Raw genomic sequence first — 14,216 nt, 5'->3', positions numbered from 1 at the left:
GTGACTCTGGGCAGTTTACAATTCTAAAACTATAAAACAATCAAAAACAATTGAAGCATCCAAAAATTAATTACCTACAGCAGCCAAGATAGTTAATCAACTAACAGTAAAGCCAAGAAATCAAGCTCTTAATACACACTGAGCCCCAGGCCTGGGTACATAGCCAGGTTTTTTTTTGAAGCCAACAGGGTTGAGGCTATTTTAATCTCCGGGGGGCGTGGAGGGGGAGAGAATATTCCACAGAGTTTGAAATACATCCCAAAAGTGCTTTTTCCAAAAGGCAACTGGACTTCCCTGGTTTGTTTCTTTTATTTTCCAAACGTTTCACTTCTCATCCAAGAAACCTCTCCTGTAGAACTGAAGAAGCATTTTGGAGGAGAAGTGAAAGGTTTTCAAGAAAACAAAAGAACCAAGGGAGTCCCACTGACTTTTGTAAAAAGCCCCTTTGGGATAATCATAACCTGGAGGACTGAGAATCTCCATAGACATTTGAGATGTATCCTCCTTCCCACTTTCTTGACACATGATCTGTGTCCTTCTCTCTTTCTGAAAAGAACGGACCAACAAGACTTGCAGAAACCTGGCATTTATCAACAGATTTCCCCTTCTGAGCCTTCTATCTACCTCAAAGGGGAAACATTTTTGGTCGCCACGATGTAAAAAAGATGTGGAGACTCTAGAAAGAGTGCAGAGAAGAGCATCAAAGAAGATTAGGGGACTAGAGGCAAAAACATAGGAAGAACGGTTGCAGGAACTGGGTATGTCTAATGAAAAGAAGGACTAGGGGAGACATGATAGCAGTGTTCCAGTATCTCAGGGGCTGCCACAAAGAAGAGGAAGTCAAGCTATTCTCCAAAGCACCTGAGGGCAGGACAAGAAGCAATGGGTGGAAACTAATCAAGGAGAGAAGCAACCGAGAACTAAGGAGAAATTTCCTGACAGTGAGAACAATTAATCAGTGGAAAAACTTGCCTCCAGAAGTTGTGAATGCTCCAACACTGGAAGTTTTTAAAAAGTTTTTAAGATGACTTCAGTCTGACCTAAGCGTAGTACATAAAATTATCTGCCACAATGTCCTTCCTGTCAATGACTACTTCAGCTTCAACCACAACAATACACGAGTAAATAATCGATACAAACTCAAAGGTAAACCGTTCCAAACTCGATTGCAGAAAATACGACTTCAGTTAACAGAGTGGTCAATGCCTGGAATGCTCTACCTGACTCTGTAGTTTCTTCCCCAAACCCCCAAAACTTTAACCTTAAACTGTCTACTGTTGACCTCACCCCATTCCTAAGAGGTCTGTAAGGGGTGTGCATAAGTGCACCAGCGTGCCTACAGTTCCTGTCCTAATATTCCTTTTTACTTACTCTTTTCATGTATTCAAATTATGTTTATACTTTTTACCTGTAATCTTATATATGCTTGACAAATAAATAAACTTAAACTTAAGATGTTGGATAACCATTTGTCTGAAGTGGTGCAAGGTTTCCTGCCTAAGCAGGGGGTTGGACCAAGGTCCCTTCCAACTCTGTTATTCTATTCTATTCTAACATGACAAATCTGACAATGCCACCCCACCTTAGAACCAATCTCAAGACTAGCCGGAGCCAATATTTCAAATGCAAATGGCTTAAATCAGAGGCTAATTCCCAGGCGCTCTATCCATAATTAGTTTAAAATACCAGTTCCATGTCAAAATGGCATACAACCATCTGTCTTGTTCCATTTAGTTGCTAAAGGAAAGGCTGGTTTTGACAAGTCATCACCTTCTTGGATATTTACAGAATGGCAGGGTAATATTCAATGTCTTTGTGTACTACCCTATAATCGATGTTCTGCTTTGTTAACGGTAAAATCTATAAAGATTTCTGAATGGAAGGGAAGGCCGTAAAAAAAAAAAAAAAAAAACCAGCCATGTACATGTAAATGAGTAAAATCATCAGGAATGGTAACACTGAAGAGAGCCACAAACATTTTAAGATTTTTTTTTTTAGAAAAATTGGAATAGATACAACCTGACTTAAGGGGGAGTGCATTTTTTTTTTAAAAAAATTGCTTGGTTTTTGATAGTTCTGAAAAGATCCAAATGAAGAAGGCACTAATAAAGGGGAATATTTGTAGCTCAGGGTTGAAATGAGGGGGTCCTCGGTGCTCTCTGAGCTTGCTGGTTTTCTTGCAGACGTTTCGTTACCCAAACTAGGTAACATCATCAGTGCTAGTAAGGAGTGAGATTTGCAAGGAGGAGGAGGAGGAGGAGGAGGAGGAGGAGGAGGAGGAGGAAGAGGAGGAGGAGGAGGCGGTGGCCTTGGTGGTCTCTGAGTTTAATGCTTTTCTTGCAGCTTTGCAAGTTGACGGTTTCATTACCCAGACTAAGTAACATCATCAGTGCTAGTAAGGAGTGGGATTTGCAAGGAGGAGGAGGAGGACGATGGGGGGGGAGGAGGAAGAGGCCTTGGTGGTCTCTGAGCTTAGTGCTTTTCTTGCAGCTTTGCAAGTTGACGGTTTCATTACCCAAACTAGGTAACATCATAAGCGCTAGACTAACACTCGCAAGCTCAAAGGTGTTTAGCTTGCTTCCAGACAGGGGTGCTATTCAGCAGGTTCTGACAGGTTCTGGAGAACCGGTAGTGGAAATTTTGAGTAGTTCGGAAAACCTGCAAATACCACCTCTGGCTGGTCCCAGAGTGGGATGGGAATGGACATTTTGCAAATATCCTTCAGTCAGCAGTCAGTGTTGATCTCCTCTAGGACCGACCAGTTTGATCGCTTTGCAGTCCAAGGGACTCGCAGGAGTCTTCTCCATACCTTCCTACGTGGAAAGAATCAACCTGGAGGACTGGGGTGGGGTTGGGGGGGAAGCATAGCCTTCTCCCCACATTTGACCCACAAGACGTATGTCAATTTTGTCCACTGGAGTTAGAATTTCAAGAAGCAATTGGTGATCCTTCCACCCGCCTTCTTATTCCCTGCAACTAATAGGCCCAAATGTCTCCATGCAAATTGATAAGCCGGACTTAAATGCACCATTATTATAACGGTATCAAAATACAAGCGTGGAAAATCGACATGAAAATATTTACCAAAGCTGGCAAGCTATCTAATTCAATAGAGCCGTAACTTGGCATTTCGCCTTTCAATAGCCCGTCATTATTCCTAGACAGATATTTTTTTAAAAGCCTGTGTCTTGAAACAGGCGAGTGTATTAGCATTTAATCCTTAATTACACGGATAGTTGTGATATTGAAAAAAGGGCATCTGAACAAGCTGGGGAGGAAGTAGCTAAGGAGTTTTGCTGTTTGCATGTTGCCAGATTTTGTTTTGTTTTTTTTCTCCCTCAGTTGGATAAGAAACTTTTTAAAAAATGTTTAAATTAAATTTTGTACTCTTTGTCCGGAATCATCTCGGTGTGAATTGCGGGACTCACACATGGGCGGCTATATAGATTTGTTTAATAAATCAAATAAATAAATGAGAATCTTTTTCCTACTGCCTCTCCCCTCATCAAAGGAGAGTTGGGGGAGGTAGAGGCCATCCCAAACCATATTTCTCTCCCCCTCTCTCTCTCCCTCCCTCTCTCTCTCTCTCTCCCCCCCCCTGGAATTTCCTGCCTTCCCTGTTTTACCAACCCAACCATCATTGAGTTTATAGTTTACACCGTGAGTTTGCTTCTCTTCATTTTTCAACTCAGGTTGGGAGCACCTTCAGGCCAAAAGCTCCTTCCGAGTCTGCCTTTCAGCTAAGACAAGCTCGCCAACCGCTACAAGATCACCAAAGTTTTAAGACTTCAAAGAATCGTTGAGTAACAACCAACCCAACAAGAATGCAAGTCGTGCGCAAAGGCGCGCGAGCGCGCATTCCAACATGAAATGAAGCTCGTCTCTGTCGAAACGGACACCGCACAGGCGTTAAATTGAATCCCTTCTAGCCTCGCAATGTTTTCTCTTCCCCGACGAAGAGCTCTGAAGAACCCGAAAGCTTGCAGTTGTTGTTTTGTTTTGTTTTCCCCTGCGCCAAATTCCGCCGTCGCTGCCAACCCTGGCCGGCTGATCTCGCGCCGCTTCCCAAAGTCTTTTCTTTCCTGGGCTTTAAGCCTCCCTCCCTCTTAGGCCCCCGAGCCCCACAAGGCCTTCCCAGCGGACTCACATGATGCCCCCGCAGCCCCCGAGCCCGCCCGCCTGCCTGCCTGCCCGCCCGCCCTGCCCAATGCGCGGTTCCAGCCTTGCAAGATGTATCCAGCTCAGCGTCACCCCAAAAGCCGCCGAGCGCCCTGCGTGGTCGCCCTGGGTTTGGGGTTGCTTTGGGGGACCGGAGGCTTTGCAGGGGGGCTTCCTTTGCCGGGGGCGAGCGCTCAACACCTCCGCCAAGATCCAGGTAAGGCCGGGCGAGTTCCTCTACCCCTTTTGCAGCTGCCCCTCCGTGTCCTCTGGGCGCACTGCCTCGGGAAACGGGGTCCTTTGGAAATGGGGAAGGTTCCCCTCTTCTGGACTCGTCTACTTGTGAGTAAGTTGTACTCGGTGCAGCCAAGTTGTTCTCCCATAGGTCCTTGCAGGCACAGGAAATGAATTAGGAGGATGAAGGGGATAACAATGCACGCATGGTTTGGTTCTGCAACCCAACAAGACAGACACAGACTTCAGAGGATAATTAGAACTGCAGAAAAAACAATGGCTACCAACCTGCCTTCCGTTGAGGACCTGTATACTGCATGAGTCAAAAAGAGGGCTGTGAAAATATCTACAGACCCCTCGCATCCTGGACATAAACTGTTTCAACTCCTACAGCTATAGAGCACTGCAGACCAGAACAAGTAGACACAAGGACAGTTTTTTCCCCCAAATGCCATCACTCTGCTAAACAAATAATTCCCTCAACACTGTCAAACTAGTTACTAAGTCTGCATTACTATTAATCTTCCCATCGTTCCTATCACTCATCTCCTCTCACTTATGACTATGACTGTAACCTTGTTGCTGGTATCCTTAAGATTTATATTGACTGTTTCCTAATGTGATTTGATTGCTTATTTATTCCCTATGACTATCATTAAGTGTTGTGTTGTATCTTATGATTCTTGACGAATGCATCTTTTCTTTTATGTACATTGAGAGCATATACATCAAGACAAATTCCTTGTGTGTCCAATTACACTTGGCCAGTAAAGAATTCTATTCTATTCATTCTGGAATTTCTGGTTTAAATTCATGGGATCCCCTCAATCAGGAGCATTGGTAAGGATAAGATGGTCTCAAGATTTGGTTGACAAAATCAGAAATGAGGAAGTACAGGTCTGCGTGAGTAGGGGGTTGGACTAGATGACCTCCAAAGTCCCTTCCAAATCTGTTACTGTTACCTGAATTAGATGAGAGTACTTTCAGTAAGGATAAATACATTTGGGGTGAAGGGAGCCATACGCTTTTTTTTTTTTTTTTTAAGCTATTTCTCCCAGAAAAGGAGGAGACCATCCTTGTCATTTCTGCCTTGCCCTCCGGTTCTTCAAAGTAAATCTACTAAGGCAGCTGAGATGTGCTTTTTATGAAATTAGGATTTCCTAACTTCTTTTACAGAAAACAAAAGCCGGTGTGTTCTCTCCCCATCGTCGGAATTCCCCGACGGGTTTTTCACGCCGCAAGAACGAGTAGAAGGCGGCATCGTGATCTATTTTATCATCATTTTTTACATGTTCCTGGCGGTGGCCATTGTCTGCGATGACTACTTCCTCCCAGCGTTGGAGATGATCAGTCATAGTAAGTCTGCCCTAGGCTCTCTTATCCCCCTTCCCAAAATTCCCGAATTGCCGTTCGAGACAATTCTGTGCACGAGACAACTGCCGTTTAGGAAAAGTTATGCAGTGTTTTGTGGCTTATTGTAGGGGGAAACGATCCCGAAACCAGGACCATTATGGCTGGCAAAAGAATTCAAGGATTATCTCTTGGGCTTGATCAGTACTAAACAAAGGGCCTCCTTTGTAGAGTCGGCGCGCTGGGAGCGTATTCATCTCCTCGGCAGATAAAAAGGATTTGGGAAAGCAGCTATGAAATGTGTTCCGGACGAAGCCAAATTTCTAAGAATATTGGCAGCATCCACATAATGGGCCGTCCGAGCCGTGACTAACTCCTTTCTTCATTATTTCAATTTATTTGGTTATTCGCTTCAAATACATGCATGCAGTGTGCGTAATTTACCACACTTAAAAAAAACTATATAAATCAATATAAAAACACATGGTTAACCGAGTTCTCCCTCATCTGACCAGGTTTGTATGTACAATAACCGATACATTGAACACATGGAGTTGGCTCGCACGACGTACTAGGCTAAAATGTGGTTGATGCTAAGAATTAAAATCCCAGTCTGCTTTTCTTTGCTAACCAATGAATTTCTAGGGTATTTCTGGCTAGGAATATAATAATTTTATAAAATAATTTTATTCTCTGTTGTAAGCTGCCCAGAGTGGGGCGGCATAGAAATGCGACAAAATAATAAATAAATAGGAGAACTGGCCAGCCGTGGTGGATGAGAAAACCTGGTTTACTCTAAAATGGTTTAAACACAGCCTATTGAAGAGTGAGCCAGATCTGTGTAACATACAGATCACAGGGAGTGAATTCATACCATGCATTAAATCAAACCTGAAGTGATTTGACTTCACATTGCTATCTCAGCTTTTTTTGACACACACACACACATTCTTTACCAATATCCCTGCCCATTTCTCTTCATACTCCCTTTACACGACTGGGTGTATTCTCATGGTTTTTCAACCACAGTTATTGACTACAATTTTCCCTTCCTCCAATGAATGGCCTTTAGGCTGATCTATCTATCTATCTATCTATCTATCTATCTATCTATCTATCTATCTATCTATCTATCTATCTATCTATCTATCTGTCATCTACCTATCTGTCATCTACCTATCTATCCATCATCTATCTCTATCATCTACCTACCTACCTACCTATCATCTGTATCTATCATCTATATCTATCATATCATCTATCTATCATATCATCTATCTATCTACCTACCTACTACCTAACCTACCTACTTACGTATCATCTATATCATCTATATCTATCATATCATCTATCTATCATATCATCTATCTACCTACCTACTACCTACCTACCTACCTACTTACGTATCATCTATATCTATCATCTATATCTATAATCTATCATATCATCTATCTATCTATCTATCTATCTGTCATCTACCTATCTATCCAACATCTATCTCTATCATCTATCTACCTACCTACCTACCTACCTATCATCTATATCTATCTATCATCTATATCTATCATCTATCTATCATATCATCTATCATATCATCTGTCTATCTATCTATCTATCTATCTATCTATCTATCTATCTATCTATCTACCTACCTACCTACCTACTACCTACCTACCTACCTATGTATCATCTATATCTATCATCTATATCTATCATCTATCATAACATCTATCTGTCATCTACCTATCTATCCATCATCTATCTCTATCATCTACCTACCTACCTACCTATCATCTATATCTATCATCTATATCTATCATCTATCTATCATCTATCTATCATATCATCTATCTATCTACCTACTACCTATCTACCTACCTACCTACCTATCATCTATATCTATCTATCATCTATACCTATCATATCTCTCTCTCTCTCTCTCGTATAACTATCATCCGTGGCTGTTTTTAGTCCTATTATATCAATATCTTGTAAGTTGCTTGAAGCCACTGGACATTGAAGGGATATATGTAGAAGTAGGAAAAAGAAATACAGAAATGAAAACGTTGTTCCTTGATTTTTACCCGTCCCTGAAGATTGCATGCCTCTTTTTTCTTGTCCCCATTGATTCTTCCTGTAGCTCTTGGCCTCTCCCAAGACGTGGCAGGAGCAACCTTCATGGCCGCTGGCAGTTCTGCTCCTGAATTAGTCACCGCCTTTCTTGGTAAGCCATCCCCTTAACCAGCACCCAGTTCAGCCTTTGCAACAGCAAGAGTCAGTCCTATTCACCAATGCTCCATTTTGTAGGTGTCTTTGTCACGAAGGGAGATATCGGAGTCAGCACCATCCTTGGCTCCGCCATCTACAATCTTCTCGGCATCTGTGCAGCCTGTGGACTCTTAGCTGGCATGGTGAGTGCTCTCTCTTATGATTCCGCCTTCCACTTAACTGCAAAGGGAAATTAATTTGGGGGCCAATTGATGGTACTTCCCAGGTAGGATGTTATTGCTCAGGGATAACCCCAAAAAAAAGCTTACTGAGATCTTGGTACTTTTAGAAAGTTGATAGAGGGGAACATACATCCTATAACTGTGATGGAGAACCGATGGGATGCGTGCCACAGCTGGCACGCAGAGCTCTCTCTGCAGATAAGTGAGCCGTCACCCAGCTCAGCTCCACCATGCATGCACACACGCCTCCTGCCAGCCAGCTGATTTTTGGGAGGGGCGGAGGGCGGGGTGCATGCAGATGTGGCACATACACGGGAGGCACACATGCATGCGTGGGGGACGGGGTGTATGGTGCGCCCCCCATGGCCCATTTTTGGCCCAGGGAGGCTGCAGGGAGGCCTGCTAGGCCCAAAACAGGTGGCAGGGGGGGTCGTGCGCGCATGCGTGGGGGAGCATGGAGGAGTTGCATGTGCATGCATGCGGGGAGCAAGGGATCATGCGTGCATGCATGGGGGGCACATTGCATTATGGGTGCCGGCACGCATGTGCATTGTCTCTCTCTCTCGCATGCACTTTTGGCACACGATGAGAAAAAAGTTAGCCATCACTGTCCTATAACAAGTTGTATCCAATAATTTCCATATTGCAGATGGAAATAAATTAGGTTAAATAGAATGAAGTTGCTTACTGGGCGTGTTGACATGTTTAAGACATTCTCGGATGAAATTTGGGACACGTTCAACCAAGGCATGGCTGATGGCAGTCATGAAGATCAGTGGTTATTAAATCTTCGTGCTGGTGGGACTGCCTCTGAAGGCCATCTGCTGGGAGATGGTGGGCTTCCATCTGTACTTAGTTGGTCCCTGGGAGAATGCACAGCTGGATTGAATGGATCAAGGTCCAATCCAACAGGGCACTTACGTTCTCGAAGCACCTTCGTTTGTTACGGAGGCTTGAAAAAGCTCACGTAATCCAAATGTTGCATTGTTTGAATTGTAGGTTTCACACCTCTCTTGCTGGCCATTGTTCAGAGATTGCTTGGCTTACATTATTAGTGCGGGGGCCGTTCTTGCCATGATTGTGGACAACCAAGTTTATTGGTAAGTGTTCCCTGAAAGTACTACTCCCGCTTATTTTATTCAGGTGAAACAGCACCTGAACAAAAGCTGCTCATATATGCATTGCAGATTCTTTTGGTCGTCACATTTTTTATTTTTACTTTTTTTTTGCTTTTCCACACTAACTTTAAGGTGCATGGTTGCCTGGTTTCATACGTGGATTGATTGGTTGTTTACACTTAAAGGCACACTTTAAATATTTGGGGAAGAGGCGGTTCTGGGTTGTTACAGTGAGTTGGGCAGCATACCGTAGTGACCAAAATTGAGGAAACCTTTTGGGGAAAGTGTATTTTCTAAAACTAGCTAATAACACCACTTTTGTGTGTGTGTGTGGAGGAGTACCATAAAATGATATATCAATGGAAAGATAATTTAATCAAGAATGTAATGCCATAACTTTTATGAAGGATTTGCTATTAGAATAGCAGTTACAGTATAAAGAAGAAAAAGTGAAACCCGTAGAAAAAACGAGATAGACAAAAATGATCCCCATATCAGTTAATCCTTAGTTGGGTAACCTTTAGCATGAATTACAGCCTTATGACGTCTTCCCATGGAGCGAACCAAGTCTTTTAGTTCTGCAGCTGTTATCATGTGAAACCAAGATTGAATGATGGCTTCTATTAACTGGGTTTTATTGCTGGTTCACTTCTGACTAACAGGTTTCTTTAGTCGGCTCCATAGATTTTTGGAGTTTCAAGATAATCCTATTCCACTGCTGGAATGGCCTGGGAATAGCCCAGATCTTCACCCAACTGAAAATCTAGGTTTGCCTACCACATCAAACCATAGTGTGTGGTTTCACACAACCTGCTAAGCCCACATTGACGCAAAGTTTTTACTTTGTCTTAGGTATGAATGTGCTTCCCTCCTGTTGATATATGGAATCTATATTTTAGTACTCTGCTTTGACATTAAAATCAACCAATATTTCATGAGCAAGTTTAGTCCTTGTTGCACCTGCTTCTTGGTGACCACGGAAGAGGCCGAGGACCAGCCGCTGTCTGGATGGAGGGACGAGACTCAACCTCTCGTTCGGCGACAATCGAGACCAGACAATGACATTTTTCATGAGTCTGACTACACGCAACTTTCAGCAAGCTTACACGGACTTGATACCATTTCTGAAGGTATTTTTTTTAACCCAGGGCTTCTTTAAAAACTCTGACAAGAACTGCTAAGATTCTTTTTTTTTTGGAATCCTAACCCCCAAATTACGAAGCATGTAGTATCTTTTTTTAATTCTTCATATTTTTCAAATGCTGGAAGTAAAGTTTAGATACAAAGATACCTAAACATCTGTAAAACGTATCAAGACTATGTCATGTCTAGTTTGCAAAAAAGTTGTGATGAAGTATACAACTCTCCAGTCCAATATTGGCTTCTGAGATATCTGTGGGGCAAGTCAAGGACAAGTACCATATTTTTCGGAGTATAAGATGCACTTCCCCCCCACTAAAAGAGGGTGAAAATTTGGATGTATCTTATGCACCGAATGTAGCCCCGCCCACCCACCAGCCCCCACCCTTTGGCCTCTGCCTCCCAGCAATTTGCCTCCTTGCAGCAAACAGCCTGTTTCAGTTTCAGCTTCAGCACAGCCTGATTAGCACAAGCAGCTGATTGTTGGTTGGATTGGCCTCCCCAGCCCTCAGCTGTTTCAGGCTGCAGGGATTGCTGTTGCCTATTGCTGCCTTTGTGGGCCTCCGCTGTTTGCTGCAAGAAGGCAAATTGCTGGGAGGTAGATTTTTTTTTCTCGAGTTAATCCAGCTGTGCTAAAAATGAAACTGAAACAGACTGTTTGCTGCAAGAAGGCAAATTGCTGGGAGGCAGAGGCAGATTTTTTTTCTTGTTTACCTCCCCAAAAAAGGTAGGTGCGTCTTATACTCTGAAAAATATGGTACCTAATTTTTGCTTTGTTAAATTTCTAAAAAAAAATAATGGAATAAAGCCCTATATATTTATAAAAACTAAAATAGCTACATTATCAGGAAAACTGAATATATATATATATATATATATTTAAACATCAGGATCTCTTTTCTTAAATTGTTATTTTCATTCGGACAGATCCCCCAAGCGTGTTCACCATGCCTGAAGCAGATCTGAAGAGAATTCTGTGGGTGCTTGCCCTTCCTGTCATCACTGTACTATATTTGACGATTCCAGACTGCAGAAAACCCTTTTGGAAAAAATGGTTCATGCTTGCTTTCTTCATGTCGGCAGTGTGGATTTCTGCTTTTACGTACATTCTCGTATGGATGGTGACCATAGTGGGTAGGTTTTCAGTGGGCTAGTTTGATTAGCTAGCCTGCCTGCTCCAAGCAACACTTTTAAACGGCATCTCAAAATACAAAACTTGATTTCAGGTGATACTACTCTGCAGAGATCATATGTAAAACTGCAGATTAGAGTTGGAAGAATTAATGCCCAATATTCACACGATACTGAGGGCTGTGTACGTATCTAGAACAGCCAAGGAAGGGTATGTCTCTTTAAAAAAATCACTTGAGGGTTGTCTCAAGCCAGTCGACATGTCCCAAAATGTATGACCATTTTAAATGTGTAGCTCCTGGCTTAGGTAACCTACACCTGAAAGGTTTTACCTGAGCATCTAATGCAAAACACTGCAGGGATGGACACCTGCTTAAGGTAAAACCATTCTAACACAAGGATGATGTAAAAGGAAATGAAACCTAGAATCCTCAGACAGATTAAGAGTATGGCCTATAAACGAGCAAATCTGGACAGGAAATGTTTTAAGCTAGTAAAGAAGAAACCGACTTGCCAAGTATCAGCCCGTGGCATATTTTGACTCTGCATTCTTGAATAAGCCACAATGGCTGGGTTACTGAAATAAAAGACACTTAAGGATTAGAACGATGCATGAACTGCGTTCTTTCAGCCCAACGTTTGTCAAACTGACACTGTGACAGACTCTTTTCCATAATCCCCCATTTAATGTTTTCCCCTTTTTGTTCGAGAAGGAACTAGAGTCCTTCCCCATGTCAGATGCCCCATCACACTGGGTTGCAGTCTTTGCCTGCAATTACATTATCTAAAAGGAACCTATCCAAGGACGTCAAAACAACTTTTAGATTGTTTCTCATCTATCACTACGCGAGTAAAATAAATTTGAAACAAGTGTTGGGCAAAAATCTAGATTTTTGCCTTTAAAATGTGAGCCGTTATTGCCTCTTTTAAAGTAAAAAACTTGTGCCACACATGAAAATATATATATTTATAGCAGGAGAGGCTGCATTTCACTTTCTACAAATCAAATGTCTCCCTTGCTATTCATCTGAATTTGGTTTTTAGAGAGCAAGGATTATTAGCAGGCTCCAGACCCCTCTTCCTATGAGAATGTAAGCATTTTTTTCCAAGAGAAGATTACTGAGGGAGGTTAGTGCCTCATATGACTTCAAACAGCTCATGTGATAAAAGATGCCAAAGTAACTGAAGGGATTAGGCTGGTTGTAGCTATTCTAAAGAAGGGCTGAGAATAGCAGGCTTCACTGGTATTTGAAGGAAAGGTTATATAGCTTTTCATAGTATTTCAATGACCAAGTTTTTCAAAGCTAAATAACTTCCTCTGTTCAACTCATGCAGTTTATCTGCTTTCAAAATAAAATTCTAGTTTAGTTCATTAGCTACCAAGCTGCTTGTATTCTAGTCAGGTTATTTTGATTTTAAAATGTGATTCTCTTTAAAATAGTATGTATGATTGCTTCCCAATTCATTCTCAAGGAAATGAGATATTTGCTTTTGGATTTTTCTGATTACAGGGGAAACCCTGCATATTCCTGAAACTATAATGGGCCTTACGCTACTAGCAGCTGGAACCAGCATTCCGGACACAATTGCCAGTGTTCTCGTGGCTAGAAGAGGTAAGCCCTTTCCATCTGTTAAGCTATCATGGCGAAGTTGGTAACCATGTTACGAAATGGGACATCTTTTCCAGATTTTAACATCTTTTGATACCTACATTCGCTAAATTTAATAAGCTGACTACATTCAGAAGTGCAAGTGGCTCTTCCAATTCCTTTTACCTAATAATTACTGGGATGAGACCATAGCCTTTTGTTCTACTTGGGAAGTGAATGGTCCCCGTTAAAAGACAAAACACTAATTTCACTCTATTTTGGATGAGCCTCGCTGTGTCACTCTTAACACTGATCTGAAGGCATTTTCAAACTTGTCAAGACCACAGACTCCTGTGGACAAGATGTAGCAAGTGTCTTTTAAACGTAAAATTGGGTCACTTTCTGTGAGCTGGGCATTCATCTAGATTTGATTAATAAATAACAAATGAAACTACTGCAAACTTCTTAAGGTTGACATGCTTAACATGTTCTATCTTGCAGGGAAAGGAGATATGGCCATGTCGAACATTGTAGGATCCAATGTGTTTGATTTATTGTGCTTGGGATTACCTTGGTTTATAAAAACCGCCTTTGTTGACCCATCAGGTCCTGTGCTTGTGAACAGCAGCGGATTGACTTATACGGCCATTTCTCTCATTTGTTCCATCATTTTTATTTTTCTGGCTGTTCATCTGAATGGCTGGAAATTAGACAAAAAGCTGGGAGCCATTTCCCTTCTGATGTACTTAGCCTTTGCCACGTTATCAATTCTGTATGAACTTGGAATCATAGGGAACAATCCTATAAAGAATTGTGGCAACTAATTCGTTTGGCTTTTGGCTCTGTATAAATTCGCAATCGTGTGGAATAAGGAATGGAAAGGGTCAATCCCTTCGTTTCGCCAAGAAATAAAAACTCCAACATCTCCATGAGCTGTAAAACTTATTTAGAGAAAAATCCACATCATGACATTTTTAAAAAAAAAAAAAAAATCACAGTTAATGATGAATGCGATTCAAGAATTAATAAGAGCAGCAACGACTAAA

At 42.0% G+C, this 14,216-nt stretch overlaps 1 protein-coding gene across 1 annotated transcript; it reads left to right on the top strand.

Annotated features, from left to right (window-relative positions):
- The first annotated feature begins 3,839 nt into the window (after positions 1 to 3,839).
- On the top strand, positions 3,840 to 14,099 carry SLC24A5 (solute carrier family 24 member 5). The gene is made up of 9 exons (XM_034434714.2): positions 3,840 to 4,375; positions 5,569 to 5,748; positions 7,883 to 7,966; positions 8,050 to 8,153; positions 9,192 to 9,292; positions 10,163 to 10,440; positions 11,378 to 11,584; positions 13,093 to 13,194; positions 13,672 to 14,099. The coding sequence occupies exons 1-9, from the start codon at positions 4,231 to 4,233 to the stop codon at positions 13,992 to 13,994; spliced, it is 1,524 nt and encodes a 507-aa protein (XP_034290605.2). The 5' UTR covers positions 3,840 to 4,230; the 3' UTR covers positions 13,995 to 14,099.
- Positions 14,100 to 14,216: the final 117 nt, after the last annotated feature.

This window comes from Pantherophis guttatus, chromosome 13 (assembly GCF_059756535.1).
Source record: "Pantherophis guttatus breed Tessera chromosome 13, ASM5975653v1, whole genome shotgun sequence".
In the NCBI taxonomy this organism is placed as follows: domain Eukaryota; kingdom Metazoa; phylum Chordata; class Lepidosauria; order Squamata; family Colubridae; genus Pantherophis; species Pantherophis guttatus.
Note: the sequence above shows the minus strand (reverse complement) of the source record. Positions and strands in the feature narration are given on the sequence as shown.